This window comes from Buteo buteo, chromosome 1 (assembly GCF_964188355.1).
Source record: "Buteo buteo chromosome 1, bButBut1.hap1.1, whole genome shotgun sequence".
In the NCBI taxonomy this organism is placed as follows: domain Eukaryota; kingdom Metazoa; phylum Chordata; class Aves; order Accipitriformes; family Accipitridae; genus Buteo; species Buteo buteo.
The window spans coordinates 35,313,961-35,341,900 of NC_134171.1; the positions used below are offsets into that span (position 1 = coordinate 35,313,961).

At 36.6% G+C, this 27,940-nt stretch overlaps 1 protein-coding gene across 5 annotated transcripts in view; it reads left to right on the plus strand.

The window, feature by feature from the left end:
- FAT1 (FAT atypical cadherin 1) overlaps positions 1-27,940 on the plus strand; it is a 114,574-nt gene that overhangs the window by 22,427 nt on the left and 64,207 nt on the right. For 4 of the 5 annotated variants that reach the window (XM_075027088.1, XM_075027098.1, XM_075027117.1 and 1 more), the window contains exon 3: positions 16,604-16,918. In XM_075027088.1, the coding sequence (XP_074883189.1) occupies positions 16,604-16,918 (315 nt within the window). Of the gene's footprint in view, positions 1-16,603; positions 16,919-22,145; positions 22,189-27,940 lie in introns of those variants that run through there. The other variant, XM_075027122.1, reaches the window with a different exon arrangement.

Sequence of the window (27,940 nt, forward strand, 5' to 3'; positions counted from 1 at the left end):
AAGGTGCAACTTGCCTTATCGCTATTGGTACATCTGTTGAGTTGGGGATTTATTTCCTACTAAGCATCTGCTTAGCTTTTGAAGTACATATTAAGGTCAAAGGAGGGGAGTTTGAAATGATTGCGTAATGTTTGTTCTTTGAAGATTTTAAACTTTAATCATACAGCATTTGGACATATTTAACAAAGAACGAACCTACATGTGTGTTTGGCAAACTTCCACAACTTACAACATGCAGTAGTTGCAGCTTTAGAACTTGGATTTAAAAAAGTTTTGGGTCTTGCTGAAACTATGGTTTGCAGGCCCATTTTGTAATCAGTGTATCAGTCTTATTGCATCTGTGACTTGATTACACTGGTCATCTGAATGCGACCAAAAATTAATTTTCAATTAATCAGTCTGCATATGGCTCAACAAAAGAAAATCTCTAGCATTCCAGTGCCATCAAAGAGGGATTTTGGGGAAGACAGAAGTGTCCAAAGAATCTAGCAACAGGACTGCAATAGATAATTTCTTGATTCAGAAATGAGGTTTCCCCAAACTCCTTGTGTTCTATCCACTCTTCTAATAGCTGCTTCTATTTCATTTTAAATTATTTGTGAACAAGGTTAAATCAATACACTCATGATTCTTATAAAGAGCTGCAAAATTTTGATAGGCATTAGGGTTAAAGAGCAAACTGCTGAGCTAGTGGATATAAATTGTCTTGACCTACCAGTAGTGGTGATCATTGATAGTTTTTCAGCTCAGAGTTCTGCATCTGTGCAGGCTTGTCAGTGTGGCATTGCTGGTACCAGAACTGAATATCTGCCTATATGAGAGGGAAGGTTACACACAGAAAATTCAGTAGTTGTACTGTTCTATTGCCCAATCTGTTTCTTATGATAATCCTCACTGACATGGATTGCTTACAAAATCTTCATGTTTCTTAAATCAATCACTTTGGGTGCTTATACAAAAGGCCATTTTTATTTTGCTGATGCAAAAAGCCTGAAACTGTCTTTATACACCAAAAAAAAAAAAAATAATCCTGAGTTTTGGTTTTGAAGTTGCTGATCATAGTGTGTTTATTTGTATTTTGTACAGGACTTAAGGATTAAAAGATTATTATATTAAAAATTACAAAATGTAAGAAGTGTAGTGACAGAATAGCTTTCTGATTTTAGCGTTCCTGGTAAATGTAAATGAGCATTACAGAAATGCTCCAGTCATGTGGGTAAAGAATTGAAGATTTTGGTAACATAATGTGCTAAAAATGAATACAGAATGAATGAATAACGTGCTAAAAATGTATACAGACTTCTCCTGACATGTGTTGTCTGTAGTCCTGGCTTTATTTATGCACAGAGAGAGTTTGGTAGTTCAGCTTGGAAGACTTGCAGTACAAAGAAGCTTATGATGGAATGTATGAATGGAATTATGTATGTGATCTTTAATGCTGGTACCTTGTCCCCTCCCTTTCTGCAAAGCTGTGAGGGTGACATGCATAGCTCTTTCATGGGGAATACATGTCCATTCTACAGATATTTTTTTTTTTTACCCCCCCCAAAAAAAGCCCCTCATAACAAACAAACAAACAAAAAAAAAACCAAAACCACTTTTTCCTATAGATTTACCATGACAGGGTATATCCTGTCTCTATGAAAATTAAAGATTTCTGTCTAATGATAAGGGTTTAATCTGCAACGAATCAGACATGTGGAAACTTCTGTCTGTGGAATTTTCTGTTTGATCTGAGAGGAATGCCCTTGCTGTGCCCTTCCTGTAATGAAAGCAAGGTAGAGTGAATCAAAGTGATTCTAGATAAGATTGGAATGTGTGCATTGGTTATGCCTCTATTATATTTGGTGTTGCAATTCTGGTCGTATGTATTATTTTACTACCCAAGAGATTAACAGCATAGTTTGTCTTTTTAAAAGATACCTCTTTCTTTCTGTTTTAGTTAAAAGTGGTGGGTTTTTATTGATTCAATTCCTGAGTTAATTACTTAGGTTTGAACATGGAAGTCTTGCTCACAAAACCAGATATTGTCAGCAAAATATTGAATATGCTATGATAATACAACAGGTTTTTTGTTTCTGTAAATAATTTTACACTATTCACTAAATCTTCTGTCTTAAAGATTTTTTTAGTGTAGCATTGTGAGGAATGGCTAACAGTTTCTCTCCCTGTCTTTATTACACAAAACAGTTAATGATTAACAAATGTCCAGCTGCCTGTGCAAGGAATGTTAATTACTTTGGGGAGGAAGGGAAAGATGACTATGTCTTTGCATAAGAAGTCTGGTATCATAGTTCACTTTCAAGGTAGTTTGAATATTGCAGTACCACTTTTAGCAGATTAATCAGAAATGGAAAAATTACCTATGCCTCTCTCTTTGATGTCGGGTTATGCGTATGTGCTTCCATACCTGTGCTACTAGCTAGTGCAGTAATATTTGTTGCCTGGGTTTGTCCAGACCATTTTAAAGTAAAAAGTGTATAAGAAGAGATGACAACATGTTAAGAAGTGGATTACTTTGTGTGTGGATATAGAGAAAACATTGCTCAAAAAAAAAAAAAAAAAAAAAAAATCTAAGCAGTTCATAGTCCCCACCATTTCACACTATTCCCAATCAGCTTTCTGAATGGGGACTTGTGTGTTCAGTACAGAAGCCTAGAGATCAAGAACTGTGCTTGCAAATATTAAAAAAAAAAAAAAAAAAAAAAAGATTAAAAAAAATCTTAGAACTTGGGCTTTTCAATTAGCTTTTTGCTTGCTTAAAAATGTTCATACTGAACAGTGAAATTCTGTGGTGAAATTTTGGACTGACTTGAATCCTTCCAGATACAGATAAGGTAGGGGAGGAGAGTGTGAGAAGTTTCAAAAACTGTTAGTGAAAGATGAGTTGTCACGTTGTCATTGACTCAAGTTTAATAAGAAGTTAAGGGAGTTATGATTACAGTGAGAACAAGATTACTGTAGGTTATGTGGATTAAATTTGGAGTGAATATTGATCCAGCATGTGATGATAGGAGGAAATGGAGTAAGAAATATAAGCCAGGCTATGTCTGTAATTCCAGGGGTGATCAAAAAATCCTTTGGAAATTGAGTTGTTGAGTCTAATCAGACATAAGAATGGTCAGCATTTGAGAAGATATTGTTGAGAACAGTCATGCACAGATAGGGAGATTTGAGGTCACCTGGTGCAACTCCATCTCTAGTCGCTGCAGATTCTGTGATTTCTTAAACAAGGAAAAAGTCTTCAGTGGTTCAGGAGCAAAATCAATTTTGTGCCTAAATAGTCTGCTAGTTACCTACAATATCATTGTGTTCTTTCATTCACACTGAGTGTACTAGTGTAAACAGAGTTCATCTACTTTTATCATGGCTCTATGACAATTAAACTTCTTGTTTGGTGGAGTTACATACATCACTCATTCTCTTTGGTATTGTTACCAAAGGTGCAGTTATCTTCAGCGAAAAATGTTTCTGTGGGGAATAATTAAGAGCTTTCCAATGGAAATTCTAACAGAGAAACTCTGTGGTCTGTTTATCCAAATGCTTGCAGGTTCTACTATTAAGCAATAAATATAAAGTGAATTAAATTTATAGATTTATTTTTTAAAAAACTTTTAACTTGCATTGATTTCTGCTACCTTTAGTAATTTTTTTTCTTCCTGAAAATGTTGATTAAACCCGTGCAGGCAGTTATCCATTATTTATGTGAAAAAGACTGAACCCATCTCCCAACAAGCATCCAGGGCACTTACAAATAAATATGCTTGCCATCTGATAAGTAATTTCTAGTTTTCTAGTTGCAAGTCTACTTTTTAGATGCTAAGTATTGATTCTTCAGTGTGCATGTAAGAATTTGCTTTCAAACTGAGGATTTCTCATTTACTTGATACAGCAATCTTAACCAAAGAGAATGAACTTTTTTTTTAATCCCAAAGTTCTTTGCCTTCATGACTCCCTTGTCCTGAAGTTTTTACTCAGAAACAAACAAGTTCAGAAACATTTCTTTGTATAGCCTTTTGTTTACTTTGATTCATATGCAAAGGCAAATAATAAAAAGATTAGTATAACAAGTACCAATCAGTGTGGAATCCCCTCTGGATACATGAGTAGAAATAAAGTCTGAGTAAATAAATGTGGGTTTTGTAGGTTAATAAATCTGACTTTGTCAGAACAAGGATGAAAATGTCTTTTGATGCCACTGGATCCTGGATGCTTTAATCTCATAACTGTGTTGATTTGCTTTGTTCTCCTAGCACTCGCGTGCCCACAGGTACACAGCTCTTCTTTGTACACATAAATCTGCTTGGGAGCAGTGTTTCTGTTGACAGTAATTAAGTGCCATGGTGTATATATCTACCTGGCGCAGTAGCATGAACAGCCGTAATAACCTGATTTCCAGTACTTCTCAACCTGCTACTTGCCTTTTGATAGGTGTCAGTATCTTTTCTTGCTCAGAGCTGGTCTGGGAACTGGCATTGTTAACCAGCAGTTTCTGCAACTGAAAATAATCTGGAGACTGAAAGCTTGAAGCAAAATTGCTGCAGTCCAAAACACGAATTAAAATAAATAACATGCACATGCCAAATGGCTATTTTTTGCATGTGGGTTAGTCATGAGCCAGTGTTGCTGTGGAGCACAGCTGTAGCTGCTTCTTACTAAAGAGTAGGACTGCTCTGTTGAACTTGCTGGGCCTTCAAAGTTACTTTTGTGGAGGTAATATGAGGTAGGCTGCAATTGTTCAAACTGCAACGAAAAAGGGAATCTGAGAGAAATGCTGTGTATGCAGGAAAAAGATTCTTGGGATACATGGAGCAATTCTCCTTATTTTAAATGGTCATTAAATTTTGAGATTTACAGACAAAAAGTGAGAATACTTGTTGCAGAACTGTCCAGGTATTTTAAGTTTGCAGAGGTCTAAACAGCTAGATCCTTCTGGATCAACAAAACAGTTTTGGTACAATTAAATGTGTTGCTCTTGTGTATAATTGGCTTCCCATGTGTCTCGTTATTTTCCTTGTAGCCTCTTCTTCTGCCTAAGGGGGACCTAGGTTAATCTGTCAACTCCAGTTAGTTTTCAAATTCCTGGGGCCATTTGCAGAGGAATTTCCCCTTTAGAGGCTCCCCATTTCCCACTTGAATTATTAGGGTGGTAATATAACCACTCACATTGTCAACAATTCCTTAGTACCAGGAAACCTGACAGTGAAGTTAGAGGAATTTTGCAGGGTGAAGCTGGAGTTCTAAAGAGCATATACGTGATCATTTGTGTGTGTATCTAAGCAAGTCTTACAAAACTTTAACAAAGAACATAGAAATTCATCCTTTGCACTTCTTATGCATGTGCAAATACATATGCATTCTAAAGTTACAACTAAATACATTTCCTTCTTTGTCTTTGATGTTCATAAGTAAACAAACAGTAGACCTGTAGAACCCTTCACTTGTTTCTGAATTACCTACATTTCAATAGAAATTCTCTGTTGTTCATGAAACTGTAGTAAGAGAGTAGGATTTAAGGGTGACTGAGTAGTGTAACACTATTATCCCGAAGTATTTTTGCTTAAACAGAGTTTTATGATACTGTGTAATTTTATTTCTTGGGACATAGAAACCAGTTGTGTCTTTACCTGAAGACAAAAATCTGTCCTGAATAAGGGGATGCATGACTGGAGCAATGATTCAGATCCTGCAAACTTTGCTCATGTAACACAGTAAGAGTAGCTGCTTTTGCGGGTCTTGAGAGCCCACATGCTTGGCCTAGAATCTGCTGGCAGTTTGTTCTGTTTTCACTAATATTTCAGCATACTTTCTCTCAAATCATGAATGACTGCTTATGTTAACAGCAAAGCTTGCTTTACTTGCTCTCTCTTCACAGAAATGTAGATGATACGTGGTTGTATTACAATAATTTTTCCTATTGGCACAGGAGTTAACATTTCATTTCCCTAATGTGTACTCATCAGGGGGTTTTTATGTCTCTCTATATCGAGCTTTAGCAACATGGTACTGTTCCTCTGTATAGCAATTATATTGCCTGTCCGAAAGCTTGACATACAAGCAGCCTAGCTGACAGAAATAAGCTGGAGCTATTAAAATAACTGTAAATGAGGCTGACAATAGGAGCTGTCTGCCATTGTCCCAAAAGATTTTCTGAACTGGAAGTAATCAGTTGAGTTCTAAGGCAACCCCATCAGGGATCTTCTAATTGCGAAAATTCCCCCTCGCCACCCCCTGACTTCCTGAAAGCAAGTTCACAATCTTTGTAGACCTTAGCAGTTTTATTACTTTTAGCCCAGACTACCCAGTACTGAATCATAATTTCTGGGCATAATCTTTTATGTAGACAATTTTAAGAACATGTTTTCAGAACTTTTTTTCTTTTTATAGATGGTCTAAATACTGTGTTTTCCGTTCATTTGACTTGCTTTTGTTACGAATGTGCAGAAAGCAATGTGGCAGGAACTAGAAGGCAAAATGTTACTGAGTCTAATTATTTACAATTCTTTCTTTTGCCCTGTGTTTTGTTCTACTTTACGCATTTAACTAAGACATGCAAAACCTGTTTTCTCAATGTTTTAAAATATAGTCTGTTTGGTGCAGAGCTTTAACTATGCATGTCTTTGCTTCTAGGTCTTCATACTATCTCTAGATGCTTATTTAAGTGATAGCTGCTCTTAACTGTTGAACATTCTCTATTTCTTCAAATCTCTACCTATCTTGTTTATAAGCTGCGTGTAGCAGAGATCAATAGTGACCCTTTATCTCCCTCCACTTGAACACAGTTCACATTGCTGCCACCTGCTCATAGCACAGAAGTGATGCATACACTGTTCTGTGTTTTAAGTTTTATGTCAAGGTCTGGGTTTGACCGTATGCTGGGGCTCTCTGGATGCCAAGTTTTTGCCCCCCCCCCAAAGTGTTTTACTATGAATGCATCGGTAATTTCTATGCATTTACAAAAGCAAGTCTGCCAGGTTTGACTGGACACTGACAGTGTCCAATTGTGTCACCAACTACTCTCTGTTGTTCCATTAGTGTCATATGCAGAAATTGTTTAATTTCAAATACAGTAGGTTATTTAATGGAATTTGGGAGTTTTTGAAAACTCATACTCATATCAAATTTACATAAGGTATTGGTACAAAACTGGATTTGGCTATGTATTTCATTACATCTAGACACTTAAGTTAAATTTGAGATACAAAACAGGTCATCATTTTATTATGATTGTGGTTTTACTTTGTTCAGTTTGGTTTTGTTCAGCTAAAATCTCAAATCTGTTCTGATGGTGATGGTTCCTATACTCTGTTAAGGGTTCTGTGTGCTCTAGAGACCACATATGCTCTGCAGTGATATTCTTGCCCTTCCACCTCCTCAAACTTGCAATAACTAGTCCCTGGAAAGAAAGGAAGCAGTAGTGGACTTGACACATTTGAAGGTGTTGCAGCTGTACTGTGAAATGGCATTTACCAATTAAAGAACTTGTGCAAATTCACTACAGTCCCATCAGCTTGCTGAAACTGCTAGTGATAAGTTATTCAAAATGTTCTGTCTAATCCTTGATTTGCTAGAAAATGAGCAATTTGTCCTTGAAACAGCAACAAGAGTTGCTTTCCATTTAACAATCCTGTCTAAGCATGATTTCTTATCTGGTAGTACACAAGACACAACTTGAAATGTATACAGCTTTCTACTTCAAAGAGCTATAAATAAAATTTCATTCCATTTTGGGGGGAATCTGCCTTTATAAATGCTGACAAAAGACTTGTATTTCCAATATGTTACTTTCAGCTTATTTTCAGTATTTTTTTCCTACCTTCTCCTGAGAGAAATTTTTCTGAGCATTCTCTGAAGCAAAAATAGTAAAGTTTAAGTTTGTCATTGCCTTTCTTCAGTACTTACAATGAAGAAATGTTATATATATATAAAAGTGAATTAAGAACACTGTATAGAAGCTTACTGAATATCTAAAGAAATGTGTGAAATCTAAATCTGTTACAAGTTGTAACTATTAGAAGGGAAGTTTATATTGATGACAGATGTTAGATGATATTATCTAAGGGCTTCAGGGGTGCATGTGACAATCTTAACTCTATAGCCTGCAAGCATAATTTGTTGCAGAATTTTTCAGGAGTGGTTGTGTTTTTGTGGGGTGAGGTTTTCTTTGGTTTTTTTGTTTTTTTAACATTAAAGTACCGTTTACCAGGATGCATGTAAGATGTAAAGCCACCAAATTATTTAAAAAATAAATCAGAATGTGTTAATTTAAGATTCAGCTTTACTTGGGCAAAATAGAAGAATCATTGACTGGTTGAAAGGAAACAATGAAACTATTTCAAACTAGATTGAATTATTAGTTATGCACATTCATATTCCTCAGACATGTTTGCAAACAAGTAATCTGAATTGAGTTATGCAAAATGCAATATTGATGGTTTGTTGCTAGGTTACAGTCTTTCTTGCTGTGCCTAATTAATGCTCCTGCAGAAGAGGAGAGAGAAGAGCAGTGAACACCTCTTGTTCACGTGTGATTCAAAGGCAAGCAATAGTTGCTAAAACTTTCTGGTCTCCTTCAGGGCTGCAACAGGATTATTTATATTCTGAAACAGTATAGTTTAGTCTGTGTGAATCATCAGATGCAAGAAGTCTGATGTGTGAGTAGCTTGCGTTGTGATAAGCTTTATATTGCTATGGAGTTGAAGCGCAAATCATATTTCTCTCAGTGGCTGTTGCACTTTGTTCCATGGAGGCGTAAAAACGTAATGCTTCCTGTTCAAAGTGCTTATGTGATAGAAGTAAGGAAGGCCAGCACTTTTCCAGCTGTTTATTTATCAAAAATATTACCTCTCTTAAAAGAGAGATTGTATATACTTTTTAAAAGTTCACACTGCTTGCCGCAGGTCTTTTTAGTATTTCAACAGTGCAGCGCCTCTCTTGGCATTCTGCCCTGTTTATAGAGTGGACAAGCTGACATTTCACTTCTGCAAAAGGAATATCATTCCATTCCTTCTTCAGGAGGAGACTGTTTCAAGGAGTAAGGAGTTCACAGGATGTAGATTTTGGTCTTTTCAACTGATACTTTAAGTGCTGAATAGTTCCTTGTCTCTGTGGCAGTACATACTTGAAATCTTCAGTGCTTAAAGATAGCTGGTTTGTGTAGAGTAAAGACCGGTGTGATATTGTGCTGCCTTTGTTTGTTTTGGTTTTACCAAGTGGTTATTACTTGACTGATCAAATAATATTAAATTTTGTTGATATTAGCATTGGATGCTATTTTAGAAGAAATGTAGGCTTAAGGCTCAGTTGTCCCTTGTGCACTGGTGCTTGGTAGAGGCCTGAGTTACAGTAGCACAGCAGCCTCAGGGAAAGAAAGAATTTTTTTCTTGGGAGTTCAATAGGTTACATGTTTCAAAACCTTTACTTTACAGAACTCTTTATGGCATGTTAGGATTGTGGCTGTAAGTGGCTGCTGCTTCAAGGCATTTCCCCATGTCAGACTACAGTGGTGGCCAGAAATTAGCAGAAGTTAAGAAGTTAACAGAAATACAGATAAATTGGCTAGAGGATTTTTTTTTTAATTGTTCTAAAAGTGGAAAGAATCTGAGCTATGTATGACACTGGTCACAATTAGTAATAGAATCAGAATTTATACTGAGTACTACAGATGGGTGTAGTACTTGTAAATAGTGCACTCTGGTCTGCTGTAGTCTGCTTTATCTTTTGTGGGTGGGTGCCATAACTATTAATAAATTTGATTTATTTTTTTTTTTGAAGTCACCTGGCTTTCTCTTACTATGTCTGACAGGGAGCATAAAGTGGAGAAAAAAACCCCACAAAAACTCCATGCACAGCACACAGGATTGCACTTGCCAACTGTCCTGATTTGACTGTGCCTCTAGAATTTACTCAAGGGGAAAAGGAGGACAGAAGAGTATGGATGTGTTCCTCTTTGAGGCCTCTGGGGACTGCTGAGAAGCAGACAAGCACTGTGTCTTCTCCTATGCCAGATGCTCTTTCCTTTTTGTTTGGTTGGTTGTTGGTTTTGTTTTGGTTTTTTTTTATCCTGTCACCTCTGCTATAGCCTCTGTATTTATACTGCTCAGGAAAAAATGCTTATCATGTCATGGCAGGTAATAATCTAAGAAAGAGAGGTGTATTGTAGGAAAGACAGAAGTAGAACATATAAGAGACAGATAGGAACAAGAAGTCTGCTGAGGAAGTCATCTGCGTTCATCTGTGTTCGATCTGGATAGTGTTGAAGAACTGCACTGTCATTAACTTGCACCAAAAGGCAAAGTATGCGTTAGAACAGATGCTATTTTGAATAAGAACACCTGGGCAGAAATCAAAAGTTAAAGTGAAAAACACCAGCTTTGTAAAATGTTTTTGGTTTTCTGGCCTATTCTGGTTGTGCAAGTGTGGAGATTTTATTAACAAACTAAAAACTGTCTATTTTGAATTGCTTGACTTTAGAAGCCAAAGTAAGCTAGAACTATATTTAGTAACATTTTACTTAAAAAAAAACAAAACAAACCAACCAAACTACTGATCAATGAGGCTGATGTGATTCTTTCTTTGTTTTAACAACTAAGCAAAGTTCCACAAAATGTGAAGCAGAAATTTGGCCAGAAAGACTGTAAAGTTCTGGGAGTTGGAGTTCTCTGGACCTTTGTCTACATAAAAAGCTAATTTCATAAATATTAATAACTTTCTAGAAAATATATGTGGCCTATCTAGAGGTAGCAGATATTCAAGTAGTAAACTACAGTATGTGCTGAGCATTTCCCCCAGTATTATTTTTAATTCAAAAGATTGTGCAGACCTTAGTGATAGTTTATATTGCAGTCAGTGACTTACCATTTGTTTAGAATTCAAGATAAAGTTGCAGTCTGTGTTAGTGTGTTGGTAGACTAGTGCCATTGAGGGACAGCATGCCTCTGTTGGTAATGGGCTTAATCCATTCACGTCTTCAACTTTGATTTGGATTGGTTGTTCATTGCAGGTCATATATGATCAAAACCTTTGTTCATGCAGTTCTTAAAATACTGGCTTCTTTCCCCTGGAGATGGCTTTTAAAGCAGCTAAAGAAACTTTGTGATTAGCCCAGCTTATTAGAATTTAGATTAATTAAGTTTGTAATCAGATTTCAAGCATCATGTTCCAGGCCAGGGATTTCTCTTAGTTTGTTTCAAACATCACTCCCTGGGCAAATTCTGCTAAACTGCATTTTCATGCTTTGCTGAGAAATGATTGCAGGTTTTGATTTCCATTACAGAATCATTAATATTGTTAATGAGAGTTCTCATGGATAAGCACACTTAAGGAGGATCATCCCTGGGAATTGGGAGTATTATAGTCTGAGCATTTGTTAATTAGATAGAATTGGCATATGTAAGACTGTCAGATTTGAGGTGGATTTATGTGTTTATTTTTGTTTTAAGAGTGACTTTGGTTGTAGCGACTTGGGTTGTGGGATTTAAATTGGAAGTAATGTTGGTTCTTGTTGTGAGTGGGGTTAATGTTCTGCTTTTTCCTCGGTTGCTGTATTCATAAACCAGCCTGTTCGTCCATATTGAATTCTGTCCAAATTCTATTCTATAGTATTCACTTAGGACTTTTGCCTTCTTTTAATGAAAATTATAGATGAGTCCTGTTGCATCAAGTGGGTACATACCTAGTCTAAAACTTCAGACATGAATATTGTAAAATCAGCTTTGATGTCCTCTTGCAGAGGACTAAAAAACATTTCATCAGCGCTCTTTTTACTCCCCTCTGGTGGTTAGTGACTGAATATGAATTTCTTTTTATCCTGACCACTTGAAAGGCTTCAAGATTGCATATCCAGTCAAGTGAAAAATGTTTTTGGAATCCTCACTTCACTGTATTTTTGGAACAATAATATTTACAAGTCTTTGGAATTGCAATACATGCTAAAGATTCTTTAGTGGTGCTCTATGGAAGATTTCTCTACTTGTCGTGCTACATAAAAAGCAAATGGTTTGTAAAAGTTAAAATTGCCAAATTGCCTCAGTGTAGAGAATGGATGGGAAATTCACTGATTAAATATTTTTCTGTGAATGGGAGAGGAGTTAGAGCAGAGATGGAGCTTTTACAGCATTGAAGATATAATAGAAGCACTTAAACTGTACTCCCTAAATGTCCTTTGCACCACTTGAAGAGAAAAGTGAAAATACTTTCTAGGAGCCAAAATACACTGTTGAAACTGGTGATACTGATCAACATCTTCAGGATGCTTAATGGTAGATCCATTAAGCTGATTGTGAGGTCCAAACAAATTAACTCTTCACTTAGATTGTTTTATTACTTCTCTTTGATATGAGTTCCCATCATTTTTCTCTGTGATATCTTGAGAACCACTAGAACTAGAAGCCAGTGAATTTATGAACTCTGTGAGTGCTGGCTTTCAGACCCCATACAATATTGTGCAACCCTAATATGTAAAATAGATCACCAAAGTCAACATCTGCAAAAGCACAAGGTTGGCACACTAACCAATGATACTTAAAGGACTGGTTCTAGACCTGTGGTTTGGTAGGAGAACTATTGTTATCTTTGTAAAAAAAAAAAAAAAAAAAAAAAAAAGGCATCTTCGTTACATTCTTGTTTGGGCTTGTGTTTATTAGAAGGTATAGTAGACTACTGACGTTTAAATGCATTTGTATTCATTATCGTTGCATAGAAAATAAAGATGAAGCTATTAATGTTCTCATAGCAAAATCAGGAAAGATTTCATGTTAAGCTTGCAGAAACAGGAGCAATTTCAGCTAGAGTAATGAGAAAAGGATGGTGTTTTGTAATTACTGATGTAAGGTCAGAACTGTACAGTAACGTTAAAAGGGGAAAAAAAAAAAGTACTCCATGTAGTTGTGTGCATTTAGTGTTGATTGTGTTTGGTGACACAAGTGCTGATGCAGAACCAGAAGAAATTCAGGTTTTGGTAACTAGAGCTTCCCCCCTGGCCCCAGGCATGTGTACTAGATCAGTATCTGATCCATTTTATTGCTGGGTGGAAACAGCAGGAAGAAAGCTGAGTCATATTAGTAGACCAGTTGTCCTGTCCCTCGCTGTGCCTGCAGCTTTGAGTGATGAAGAACTAGGTGTGGTGGCCTCTCTTCTGCCTCCTTCAATGTGTGAGGGGTGAAGGGAAGTTTTTGCTCCCTATCTTCCTGTCTTCTTTTGCATGGCTTTTATACTGGAGGAATGTTATTTTGAGTCTTCATTTTTAACATTGTCAAAGTAATCCACTTATGTGTGATGCCCGTCTCTAATAAGTTTTCCACCTTCCATACATACCTGTCTATTCCATCTATTTAAAACTGTTAAGTAGGGTACCTGGAGTAGGGTTTTTTTAAAGTACCCTTTATGCCTCTAGGAAATGTTCATTCAGGAATTTGTCTGTTGATTAGTATTAAACAGTTATGTAGTCATCTTTTGCATATCTGACCGATCATAAAATTGTTTTCCTAGATGCTTTCTATTTCAGTTTGGAATTATAAACAGCACATAGAGGAAAAAATATTCACCCAACAATTCAGGATCTGTTGGGTGAGAAACATGAAAAAAATGGAAAAAGTAGTTTTAATGATTGAGATTTCATGTTACTTTGACTAATGCACGCTTAGAGTGTGGCTGACCCTGTAGAAAATCAGAGACATCCTGAAAACCAGAGCTACCCTGTTGGGTAAACATCTGTGTTATGTGGCATGTTCAGTGGTCAGATGATCAGACAGATTACGAGCCTTTCATTGAATATTTCTGCAAAAGTCAGTGTAAAATATACAAAAATAATGTCATATGTGCAGATCTAATTTGAAATTAAAAATTAACCAAAAAATAAAGTTGCCCAGGTATCCTGTATTGTGCTGTTAGTCACTATCCCTGTAATCTTTTTACATAGTTCTTCTTGAGATACTGTTACTGGCTTTTTGGTGTGGTACTTTTTTCCCCTTTGTCCCTTGTGAAGTATGTGAAGAGAATGGACACTTGAGAACTGATTGGCCACAAAAGCAAAATAGGTTCAGTCTTCTTTTTCCTTGAGGTAGGCTTTGATAACTAAGGTGGTAGAATTTGTAAATGCCAGGTGAGCAGATTGCAGGAGGAGAGCTCCATTACCACAAGGGTCTCTTTTTATGTTTCTTTAAAATCAGGCAAGGCTATCTTAAAATTAATGTGCCACTTCTGCTGTAGCTATTGTTAAGAAAGCAGGACAGGTGTAAAATGATAACAGTTGCTCAATTCAGCACATAAGCCTGTCCGCTGTGTTCTGCACGGATTGCAAGCAACAGAGTAGTGTTGCTGGAAGCCTTGCTAAAAGGTAATTAATACAGTCTAGTCTTGTGTTTGGTAGGACATGAAGGTTTTACAAAATTTTCCAAGGCATACGTGGAGTCTACCCAGACTTAAGATGAAACGCTTGCATGCCACATCCATCATTTAGGTTTAAAAGAGAGGCCATAGTAATTAACATATTTACTCCAAAGCAGGTCTCCTGGCTGAAGTAGAGAGGTGCAAAAGGTGTAATGTGAGTGAGTTACAAAAATAGAATCCAGGTACCTGGGTGCTCAAGGCTGCATGTCCATTTTTAAGAGCAAATTTATGTACATTAACAATCAGAAACTATGCCGGTAACCACAGCACAAATCCAGTGACTACATGGGATTATTATTTTAATAATAAAACTGCCATCAAGCAAAATATAAATACTGAGGTGAAGAGACTGGAAATGTGAAATGCCAGTACGCTTAAAATTAACACCTTGGCTTAGTTTTTGATGATGTTCCTCTGCAGGGTTGGGGGAGGGAAATTATAAAGCCACCAGTTTGCTTTCAAGAAAACTTTATAGACTATATGTAATGCATGTATTTGCAGCACCCCTCCTTTTTATCCCATTTCTGAAGCCTTTGACAATATATAAAACCAATTTCCACACTGACATCTGGTGGTAGTTCTGAAATGCTGTGTCGTTTGAAATGTTATATATGGGTATTTTGCAGGTCTAAGCATTAGATGCTATCCCCTCCAGACCTTCTGAAGTGATCTTACTGACATCTTAAAATTTCAAATGATCATCATCAGACCTTTATGCAACTTCCCACAAGGCAAAAATAGTAATGGATAAATGAGTAATTCATCAATATTTATCTCATTTTGCTCAGCTGGTATAATGCATTAAAAAAGTGTCTGGAGCATGTGAAGGAAATGATACTTAGAGTTAATTCCTCTCCCGAAGAACTCCTGTAAAAGTACAGTGGCATAGTTTTATTGAGGTCCTGTTTTACTGATGGTATATATATGTTGTGTGCAGCAGATGAGCTCAGGAGAAGGACCGCATCACACATAGTCAGGATATGTGGCTGTATTCAGAGTCCAAAACCAGCTGTCATGGTGATAGTTTGACTCATCTCGGCTCCAATCCCGATTAGGCCTGGTGTGTGTCAGTATAACAAACAGTAAGTATGTTATGTATGACAAAGCCCTTCAAGATTTCCACAGAAATGGTTACAAGGGCTTGCTCTGTCCTCACCCTGACACATATCAGGTTCATTTTAAGTTCTATTTAGAAAATATCTCAAATCAGACAACCCGTAAGAGCAACTGGATCAGGAAGAGGAAAGTGAAAAGTTTTATTGTGCCATGGCTCCGTTAATCTGTTTAATATTCATCCCCCATCATATAGGTTACACCACCTCACATTGCCTTTGACACATGCATAGCATGACTGTACCTGTGAGCTGCTTATAAAAAATAGATCTCTGTTTCCTTCAGAGTGGATAAAAACTTGAGTTCTTCATTCTCTATTTAGTTCTGGCTCAGACAAGCTCCTGTAGGCTCAGCAGACAGATTTTTATTAAGTTTGTGAATTGTGTAGCTGTTCCTTAAATGGTAATTCATTTTATGTGTGTAAAATTGAGCTAAGCGCTGCTTTCCATTGCCAGAGAGAGTAATGGCAGCCATTGGTTGGTCCTACTGCTACAAAGATTAGCTTCAGGTGTAACTTTTGTTTTCTTTTCTGTGAAATGTCTGTGTGAACCCACTAAGCACGTTAAGAAAATTCAGTTAAATAATTCATTTGGGCACACAGATAAGAATGTTTCACATCTAAGTAGCTGCTCATTAATATGAAGAATGGTAAACAGTGCAAGAGTTTGGCATCTAAATCAGATAGTTTAATATGGTATAAAATTCACTATAATCAGAGAGGAGTAAAGGGGGTCATTCAAGTCCCAGAAGACTGTGAATTACTCATTATATTTAATCTTTTAGGCAAAATAGCTTTTATGAATAGTGCTAATTGATCTGATAAATCTCAAAGGATGTTGGAAAGGAAATTAAGTAATATATTGTTTTAATATCTGTAATGCATAATTGCTGAAAACTGTTGTAGTAATTTTTTGTGGCTTCAGGTTAGCCTCAATATGTTTGTCTGTGTATATTAACAGAGATTGTAGAATCAATGTCAGTTATTTTGAACTTGTATTCATTTTTATTTATTCATTTATTTAAGCTTGTTGCTTACTCTATTTTTACACACTTCTGCATATTTATTGAGCATTTTCTATTTATCTTTATTCCTATTAAACAGGTATTATTGAGACTGCAGATCGCCTGGATCGTGAGACTACTTCACATTACTGGTTAACTGTTTATGCAACAGACCAAGGTGTTGTGCCTTTATCATCTTTCATTGAAATCTACATAGAAGTTGGGGATGTTAATGATAATGCTCCTCAGACCACAGAACCAGTTTATTACCCAGAGGTCATGGAAAACTCACCTAAAGATGTATCCGTCATTCAAATTGAGGCATTTGATCCAGATTCTAGCTCAAGTGAAAAGTTAACCTACAAGATTACAAGTGGAAATCCACAGGGATTCTTTTCAATAAACCCCAAAACTGGTAAGTACAATACAGTGTTTTATTTTACATAAGAATGAATCAACTTACCTGCATAAATACATAAACCAGGTGAGATGGGTTGACCCTGGCTGGACACCAGTTGCCCACCAAAGCCATTCTATCACTCCCCCATCCTCAGCTGGACAGGGGAGAGAAAAATACAACAAAAAACTTGTGGGTCAAGATAAGGACAGGAGAGATCATTCACTAATTACTGTCACGGGCAAAACAGACTCAGCTTAGGGAAAATTAGCTCAATTTATTACAAATCAACCAGAGTAAGGTAATGAGAAATAAAACGAAATCTCAGAACACCTTCCCACCACCCCTCCCTTCTTCCCAGGCACAACTTCACTCCTGGATTTCTCCACCAAGCCCCCCCCCAGCGGCACAAGGGGGACAGGGATGGGGTTTACGGTCATCACACGTTATTTTCTGCCGCTTCATCCTCCTCAAGGGGAGGATTCATCACACTCTTCCCCTGCTCCACCGGGGGGTCCCACCCACGGGAGACAGTCCTCCACAAACTTCTCCAACGTGGGCCATTCCCACGGGCTGCAGTTCTTCACAAACTGCTCCAGCATGGGTCCTTTCCACGGTGTGCAGTCCTTAAGAGGCACACTGCTCCAGCACGGGTCCCCCACGGGGTCACAAGTCCTTCCAGAAAACCTGCTCCGTGGGCTCCTCTCTCCACAGATCCGCAGGTCCTGCCAGGAACCTGCTCCAGCTCAGGGTTCCCACGGGGTCACAGCCTCCTTCGGGAACCCACCTGCTCCGGCGTGGGGTCCTCCACGGGCTGCAGGTGGATATCTGCTCCACCGTGGACCTCCCTGGACTGCAGGGGGACAGCCTGCCTCACCATGGTCTTCCCCACGGGCTGCAGGGGAATCTCTGCTCCGGCACCTGGAGCATCTCCTCCCCCTCCTTCTTCACTGACCTTGGTGTCCGCAGGGTTGTTTCTCTTACATGTTCTCGCTCCTCTCTCCGGCGGCTGTTTCTCACTCTCCCAACTTTTTTCCTTCTTAAAAATGTTATCCCAGAGGCGTTACCACTATCACTGATTGGCTCGGCCTTGGCCGATGGCGGGTCTGTCTTAGAGCCGGCTGGTATGGGCTCTCTCGAACACAGGGGAATCTTCCAGCAGCTTCTTACAGAAGCCACCCCTGTAACCCCCCCCCCCGCTACCAAAACCTTGCCACACAAAACCAATACACCAGGCAAAACCAAGATCTTTGGTTTAACATTGTAGCCATGCTTTCACAATAGTTAGAGTTAACCTGGTATCTTGAGCTGTGTCAATATTAGTAAGTTATACAAACAAGTAGAAGAGGATTTGAGAGTTAAGCAGTTAGTTCAAAGTACCTGACGTCTGCATTGTGCACATTTTGAGAAGGTTTATTTTAGAGTAGCTCCACTCTAGACTGGTCAACACCCGTTTGTTTTTGTAATGCAGTAAATATACAGTAAAAATACATATTTTTAGCTTAGTTTCATCCAAGCTGTTTTTAGCAGTCTCAGTCTTCCAATTTTGATGCGTAGGGTTTTTTGTCAGGCTTTTTATTTTTGCGGGTAGTGTTAGTCTAAGTAATGCAAGCCATTTATTAACTGCAAACTCATTTGTCCCACAGTCAAAAGGGACTATCTTTGTAAAGTAACTGTTGCTGTTGAAAGAAATATAAAATCTGGAAGATAATTTGCAGGTGTGGTTGTTATATAATGAAAAGAAAGAGTCTGAGTTCAGTGGCTGTTTGGAAAGCTTCAGAAAAAACACACTGAGGTTTTAACAGGAAAGTACAAATACAAGAAACAAGTGACCTTTTAGTAACTGTGAATTACAAATACTGAACTGTGAGTAGGGCAGAGAGACAGGAAACAAATAAAATAATCCATTTTAACTGAAGCTACACAGCAATTTTGAAAACAATGTAAAGGCTGCCTGCCATCCCTTGCTTCTGAATGAATGTAGAGAAAATAGTACATATACTGGATTTTTTTTCCACAGATCTTTCCTAATGGTAAAGAAGGGTTTGGTTCTAATTAAATAATATTTTTCTGGTTGGGCACAGCTTAGCTTTTCATATGTCACATAGGTACTGTTTCACAGTAGAAATTACAGAAGGTGCTTCTGATTCTCTCAGCCAGAAATTTCTTCTCAGAATCCAGAGGTTTTTAGACTAGAGGTCCTGTAAAGGTGTAGATAGTGACTTTAATCTGTAACAAACCCAGTAAGGAGAAGGGAGCAATAGAAGCCTTATTCATTTAGCTCTTGCTCATTCATGGAGGGAATTTCAGGGATTTAAAGGAGCAAAAATTGGGTGAAAAATATGTTTTGAAGGCTGGGTTGACACTATGGCCTTCATTCTGTTTCATAGTTGTTTCAGCTCAGGGTATGAAAGACTTGCATGCTGTATCAGCTGTAATTGCTGTATCAGCAAATCTCTGAGTGCAAGCACAGGTATGTTATTTGGGTTATTTCTGACAATAACTTCTTTGTCAGCATGTGCTGCATCTGCTTGTGAAGACATTGCCAAGAGGGACATATGAAGTAGCTACAGCAACAGAAGATCTTTAGCATAGTTAAAACCTGTATCTAAATACTATATTTACAGAAGCATTGGTTTTAGAACAAAGGCAGCCTAAGAAGTAAAACAAGAAAAATTCAACTGCAAAGTCCTATAAAGTGAATACAGAAACTCTCTGTGTGTGTGCTTTATTTTTATTTGTCTTTCTCTGCTTACACATAATACAAAAGGAAAAATTTTCCACTCTTTTATCTTCTTCCTTGGGCTTTCTGGTTTTGAAAAGTACTGTTTGCTTGCTACTTTTATATTTCATATTGTCTCCATCAGTGATGTTGATAAAAATGGGAGTAAAATTGCTTGTGAATTGAGTGGAAAGAACTGAGTGACTGCAGTGCTCAAATTGCAAGTGAACATAAACTCTACCTACATTCATTTAGTCTTTATAATTGGCCAACTATTTTTGGTTGCTTTTTCCTTATTTTTTCTGTAGCTCATTTTCTCTTCCTCTTTCTTCCGGTTCTTTCCTGCTGTGCTCTGCCTTCTGTCATTATGCATAATTTTCCAAACTTTGTTTTAAAAACACTTGCATGCCTTCCTTACCTAAGTTTTGAGATGAAGAAACATCTTTATTCCTATTTAATTGATAGAAGAATCAGTGCAGCAGGAGATGGTGACTAGTCTTGAGACAGTTTATAGTTTTCCATGTCAGTACCTTACTGCTGATCTCATTTATGTTAGAAAGGGAGCTTGAGGGAGCTCAAGACACTAGATGGTGAAGTGATAAGGAACACTTAATAGAAAGCTAATAAAGTTTTTCTGTCAAGAGAGTTTCTTACCTGCCTTTATTGCAGCATGCATACTGTAGAAGCAAGCAGTGCGGTGTGGAGTCCTTCTCAGCTATGTGTTAAAGGAGGTGGGGGGGGGAAACAACAAAACCCCAAATGGAAATAATTAAATAATTATATTTCAGAATATGAGCACTGAGAGGAAAAGAATATCCCTCTGATTTACGTTCATCAGGAGAAAAAATTTTTTAAAATATAGTTAAGATCACAGGGATCACTGATGTCTATTACTGTTAAAATTGTAATGCTAGATAGACAAACATAGAGAGAAGAGGAAGAGGAGAGGTGGGCAGAGAAGAGGAGAAGGGAAACCTCTTTGGCTGTTTTCTGTCATGTTCGCAGAGTGCACTCAAGTATAGTTCAATTCACATTAAATAGCTAGCTCATGTATATTGTCTCCCTATTAAATAGGATGCTGGATTTCATGTGATCTAATGGGCAGTCTTGTTTTTCCTGTACATGTTTGGTTTGAAATGTCAGTCTGCACTAGGCACTAATGCAGTGATCAAGATGAGTTTTGACTGATGTTATCAGGTTCGTAGCTTCCTAAGTCTCTCTTCTGTCTATTAGAAATCAAATACGTTTAACCTGAATAGATCTTATTTGGGGTGAAAGCGCTTTCACTAGGATTGGGATGTTAAGGAGTTGAAAAATCACTTTAAAAGACACTAGTTATTGTTGTAGTTTATAACACAGTGTACTTTATCTCCCTCAATTATTTAAAATAGGGCTCAGCTGAAGAATACTTTTGACAGAATTAGTGGGATCAAATCCTGTCTTGTTTGCTTGTGCAGGGTATGTTACCCTTGGACCTTGTGAGGCTATCCCACTGTAAGGTATTTGTCAAAGGGAGAGAAACCTTCATAGGGCCCCAGGTTTCCCTTCCAGTCAAAGGGGAGATAGGGCTGGAATATGAATCAAGTCTTTAACTGTATCCCACTGTGACATTGAAAGTGACAGAGTAAGAGTTGAGTGTGTGTTAGTTAGGTTTCTTACTTTGGGCTGCTGTGCAGCCCCAAAGGCAAATAGAGGACTGTAATGGCCTTCAGTCCTGAGTCAAGGAAAGGCTAGTGTTGGGATTCTTAAAATATGCAGTGAGTGTTAAAATAGGTTTCAGCTGATAGTATGTTATTGTCTCCTCTCCAGGTCAAGGATCCATCTTTTTTCTGTCTCTATAGAATTTAACACTGTGGTATTGTGGTCCATGATTAGAACTCCCACACATAATAGTAATACAGATTATAAATAGCAATAACCTACATGTAACCCATGTCAAGTAAAATACTGCTTTCTGTGCTCTGGAAGTAGCTAATTCATTTCTAGAATTTTATAGGCTCCAGACTAAGATGTCTTGTGTCCTTGTGCAATAATCCTGAATTTGTAGATGGTGAAACTGACTGATGTGGACCTATGTAGGATATAGTTCATCTTTCACAAAAAGAAGAGATTTCTTTTCATGATAAGAACTATTGATTGACTGATCTGTTTTTCAAAAATGCTATTAGCTGAAGTAGTTATGTGTGCTTCTCACAGTGATCAGTTTTTGAGTAACCCCTTCAGTAAATCTTCACTGGCAATTAAAAACATCTTTCTTATTTTAACTAATTATAAAATAACTTAGTTAAAGAAGCATTGCTAAGTTTTTCTTTCCATGCAGAAGTTGTTTCACTTTTTGGAGCAGAATATATAACACTACATCACAGGACATTTTGTAATCTTTTCAGATATACCTGGCTTTTCATTAAAGCAAATGAAATACTATTTTCTTTAGTTTTGGAGTGTCCATGTAATGAAAAAAACCTGCTGTACATATGAGCTGGCCAGGTGGAATAAAAATAGTTATCATAATGTTATTTGCAGGAAAGAATTAGAGCGAAGACTAATTGCACAACTTCCATGCTCGACCTGAATAGAACTGTAGGCAAATATGTAAGTTATGCTAACTACTTCATATCTGCTTAACTTCTTGCAAAATAGCTTGTAATTAAATACAAAAGTAATTGACAAAATGGTAGAGTTCCAAGGCATTTTAATATGGTTAGATGGAAGGAGTTGGAGTTGGCAGAATTTGATAGCTATTCAGAACACCCATCCTGGGATTCTATAGTTAATCTCACCACTTACCCCTAGAGCTACTGCACTGAGGATCAGAAAAGATTGGTACTTTTAGCAACACTTATGTAAAGCAAAGGATTATGTAACAGTAAACAAGTACTGGGTTTCGTGCTTTGGAGCTCACAATATACAGTGTTTTCTCTGGTATGTATGATAGAAAGTAAATTGGTAATATTTCACTGTTTCTTGTGGGTGTGGTTTATTTGCATGTGAATTTTTCTTTTCTTTTCTTTTCTTTTTTTTTTTTACGTTTCATAATTACCTTGTAACAAGGTCAAAGACATTGAAACCTAATTATCAAACTACTGGTAGTTGCTAGTTTCCATATTTCATTGGATGCATTTGGATATGTTTTGTCTGAGAAAGCAATGAGATGGACAAAAAATGGATGCTTTAGGGAGTGACTAATGAGCTATTTCACTTAAAAGTCAGTGAATGTTGTATTGTTTGAATTAAATTACTGAATATTTTTATTTTTATGTGAACACAATCATATTGAGTGGGCAAATTTGTATTTCTTTCCACCTTTGATTCTTTCATATTATAATAATTTGCTTTATTGCTTTTGAGGAGGAATGTTGGAAGCATGACAGTTAATAGCAGGATTGCAGTAAGTCTTAAAGAAAGTGGAACAGGTACTTAGTATGGCATCTACTAATAATAGCTGGTAATACCATTGTATGTATGTTTATGAGCTGTTTATGAATTATGATTATATAATTTCTAATCTATATTGGATTAACCATTTAAAAATGGATCTGTTAGTGTCAATTCAAAAGAGAGTTATTGCATTTATTTTTCTAAGAGCTTTCAATCAAAACACCTAATTTCTTCCTGACTGAGACAGGAGAGTGAGACATGCATAAAGTACAAGCTTTTTGTTGCACCCAGTAAGAATTGTAATGGTAGTATGCAAACTAGCTCCCCAATTTAAAATGTATACTTACAGTTCCCCAGAATGACATTGTCAATGAAATTCTTTTTCTATCATTGTTTCCTATGTTTTGTAGATTTCTTCTATTTTTATTCTTTAAATTGTGGGATTGCAAACCACGTGAAATTAGAAGAAAGGTATTCACCTTTAATGGATGAACAATAATGGCTCAACAAGTCATATGTGAAACATGGAAATTTAAGAGCTAAGGAGAATATCCTAAATTGCTGCAGAATTAGAGCCATTAGACTGACCTCTCCCTAAACAAAAGGAGCTCACTGAATTCCCCTAGGCTCTGTATCAGTTTCCATATGGATGGAATAGTTTTGCCATGCCACTATTTTAAAATATGGCTGCTACTCAATGATACAGGCTTTGTATAATTAATATCTCAAAGACTGCTGAGTTAAGGTGCATGAAAGAAGCTTATACTACCTTGTAAGTGGTAGTATGCGCGTTAGAATGGGAAAAACTGCATTTGCATAGTGAAAGGAGTTGCAGTTCTCCTTAGTATTACTGAGGAAGAAACTGGAATCTTAACCAGTATCCATATAGGGTGAGGGAAGACCCTTGTACTTTTTTTTATTACCTTGCCCATGTATTCAGGCAAGAAAAAATTTCTGATCTTTTTTGCCAAATTAGTATGCTTATTTTTCACTCCCCCAGGACTTCTATTATATTTATTATACCAACGAGATTTGTCGTGGGGAAAGAATCAGGGTTGGGTTGCAAATAACACTTTCTCCAGAAGCCATGCCTTACTTCAGAAATTGAAAACAGTAATAGCAAATGAGGCAGGGATTTATTTGATGTTGCTCCATACAACAATTTTGAGTCAGATTTGCAGAAATGCTGATTGCAAAAATATAGCTTTCTATGCCTTTAATGCAACTTGATATGAAAATAATGCATACTTCCAAAAACTAGACTTGGGTTCATAACCTGGACAGCAGAATGACAAAATTAATTTTGAGTGTTAATTTCCCCATACTTCAGTTTTGCAGGTATAAAATAGGAATAATTGCATGACCTAATTGCTTGGGAGTGTTGTGCAGATATATTCATTCATATTTATGAAGCACTTGAGTATTATCATGAGAATGCCATGGACATTCCTTTGAGGAAATTAGTAATCCTGTGGTGTAGGAGTTAGGCCATTTAGATAAGGCCTTTCTTACATAGGGAATTCCAGCAGAAGCATTGAGTAATTACCCATTTCGGAACATACTGTATCCTGTGCTCCCAGTGAGGCCTGAGTCTATGCATCTTAATGCACACATGCAAGATAGTCAAGTTAAGATGATGTGGCAGTCTTGACTGGAATTTCCTAGTTTGAGTGACTAAATCTCAAGATAAGCGTTTGTCTAGGATTTAATATTATTTGATGTAACTTTTGCTCTTTTTTTTTTTTCTATGTTGTTTTTTTTTTTTTTTTTACTGTCTCAAGGTTTTGAAAGAACTTACACTAAAATTGATCCTGTGGCAATTTAGGATTGTGGCAGGTTTTGTTTCATAAATTGCACCACACCTCAAAACATGCATTAGAGTTAACATCAACCTTCAAATTAAGTGCTGATTTAAAGACATTTATCTATGCAATCCCAAAATAGAATGCTATTTTAATATAAAAAGTTTGTTCTATACAATAGTGGGATTTAAATTTTGGTAAGACTGAGTCTGTCTCTCTCACTGTTTGTTAGTCTCTAGTAATCATTAAAGCTTTGTGAAGTTATAAAATGCTAATAGCTCATGGGCGAATCATCCACCTCACATGATTTTTATCATTTTACACCATTTGTAACCTTTAAATCAGTATCTTTGTGTGTGTGTGTCTGATTTGGAGACTGACTGAAGTGAAAAAGGAAATGGGTACAGCTGCAAACAACTTCCATGGGTTTCCGATAACACTGGAGAATTACTTAGTGAGGAAATGAAGGGCCAGTGACCGCACAGTAGTATTGGCTTCATTTTAACAAAGGAAATCTTTGTTGTTTAACTGCTTGTGGGTTTTAATCCCAATTGACCTAATATTTTAGAACTTGAATAAAACCGGTATTGCTACATTGCACACTAGTGTGATTTAAAGTTAAATAAAGACCCAAACACTGAAATTGTTCTGTTACTTCTGTAGCTGACAAACAATGCAAGGCTCAATTATTGTTCATTCATGTTACACAGCTCAAAGCATATGTAGCAGCCTCCATGTACCCAACTGTTTACCTGTCACATGCAGAGAAAATAAAGTATTTGATTACACTGTCTCTAGAACAGACTTTTTTTTTTCCTTTACATTTACTGAAAATGTAACCAGAATTAACCCAAATGTTTGTTAAACTCCTGCAACCAGAAAGGTTACATGAGTAGACAAAAGTTTGTATAGACATACATTTGGAAAGAGAGTTTAATTTTGCAAAAAACTAGTTTTATTTTCCTTTTTAAATATTGTTTAAAGAACTTGAAGTTCTATTAGACTTGTGGTTTTCAACCTGGTCTCTTCTGGAACTGGTAAAAACAAGTTCATATCTCTGAAATTTCTAATAACATCTTTACATCCATTCATTCTACGATATTTAGGGATTTACCACTTGAAAAGATAGAAAATTTGCTATAATATAGGCAGCTATTTTAAAAATTATTTGCAAGCATTCATGTAGAGATCACTTCTTTTAAATTTTAGGTGGTGGTGTTGGGGCTTCATTTATTTATTTGTTTATTTTATTCTCTTACATCTCTTTGGAAAAAGAGAAATGGTAGGAGCTGGGAAAATAAATGGGAAGCACAGCAGTCCTTGCCTTCTCCTTTTTCTGTCCCTGGAACTACATAAAAACTTCATGTCATGATCTATGTTGTAAAGCAGGAGTTTAAAAGAAAGTGAGGTTTTCTTTCAGTTTTCCCATATTCTGATGCAGAAATGGTGATGGAGACAGAATCCTTCTATATCATATGTTCTTTTGAGCTGGAATATATAATGTGCAAAATTATAATTCTAGCCAGGGACGAGATGGGTGATCAGGTACTGTTATGAGCCACTTGCATAGTATCACCTTCACACAGGCTTTCAAAGATACCAGTCTTCCCTTGATAGGCTGAGTAGTGTAAATTAATGGAGTTTGTGTATATAACACTACTATAACATTAGTATGGATTAATTTCCTGTTAAGAGAAGATTACTCAGAATTAGTGCCGTGATTCATATCCAGCTTGGCTTGATTTTTGAGTGATGAAAGTAAAAGATCGGTCCCAGCAAAAATATAGTTCTACATGAAGTAATACTGTTCTTCTATCTGAAAAATTCACACTGGAGTCACAATCAAAGGCTAACTAGGAGTCAGCTATAAAATTCTTCTTCAGCTTTTCTGAGAGCTGAGACAAGACCTTTAGCAGCAGTTTATGCGAGCATGTATGTCATGAGTGTTTCATGGTTCAGTTACAAAAGCAGTTCCCTTTAAATCAGTAGATAAAAGACTGCAGTGCATTCCACACTTGTTCTGGTAGTATTCTGTCTTGTAAATGTAGGAAATATCATGCAATTAAAGGAAAAGAAATTAAAAAAAAAAAAGGCAGTAGCATTGTATAAATCTCCAAATTCTCACTTAGAAACTAATATTTTAGGGTTTAGATGTATAGGGAGTTAAGGGGCCTCGAAAGAAAACCTGTGATGGTTTGGAAATATCCTCATATTCCTAGTGTCATTTGAACAAGTTTCTCAGTACAACTGTACGTATGTAAATACATGTGTCATCCATAAACCATTCTTAACATCAAAGGAGAGAAGATAGTAAGGACAATTGTATCTACCAGAGTTGTTAAACTGTTGCCTCAACTATCCTTTCATATGAAGGATTTAAATAAGTATCCAAAGAAAATTCCAAGAAGGTTATTTGTAGGCTTAAGGCTGCCTAGAACCCTGAGATACCTCAAAGTGCTGATCTGTACCTCATTTATCCATATACAGAGAACACTGGAATAAGGTAGTTCTTAAGAAAAAAAAAAAGCAATTGTTTTTATTCATAGTGTTAGATCATACGATGTTTTTTTTTCTGGCATGCTACTCTTAGCTCCTGCCTCAGTTCCTTCAAGATAAAAACTTGCACATCCAGTATCAATGCTGTGATAAATGTTGAAAAAGTCTATGCCAAATGACATTTTTTAATTCATCTTTTTCAAGTCTTTAAAAAACTTTATGTATTTCAATAACAGAAATATAGTTCTGTTTGTTGGCTTTTTAAGGAGACATGTTCTTGAACTTGTCTACATTTTCAAATTTAGAATACTGTATTTTCAAATTGGGTGGCCAGTTCTGAAGTTGACAAAGCAAGACCAAACATCTCTTGCAACTGATGAGCTTTCTTAAGGAAATCTTCGTTGTTTGAATTAATAAAAAAACAAATAGTGAAATAAATAAATCATATAGACACAAACAAAAATAATCCAGTGTTGAACATTTAGAAGGTGAATTTCCCCCTTCTATAAGGCATATATTCAAAATTTGGAGGGAATGGATTTTGTCCATAACAGTCAGTTAGCTACTTTTATATCCATGTCTACAAATCAGTTAATTAAATATTATTTTTCACATTTTTATATTCTAAAATGTAATATTAGT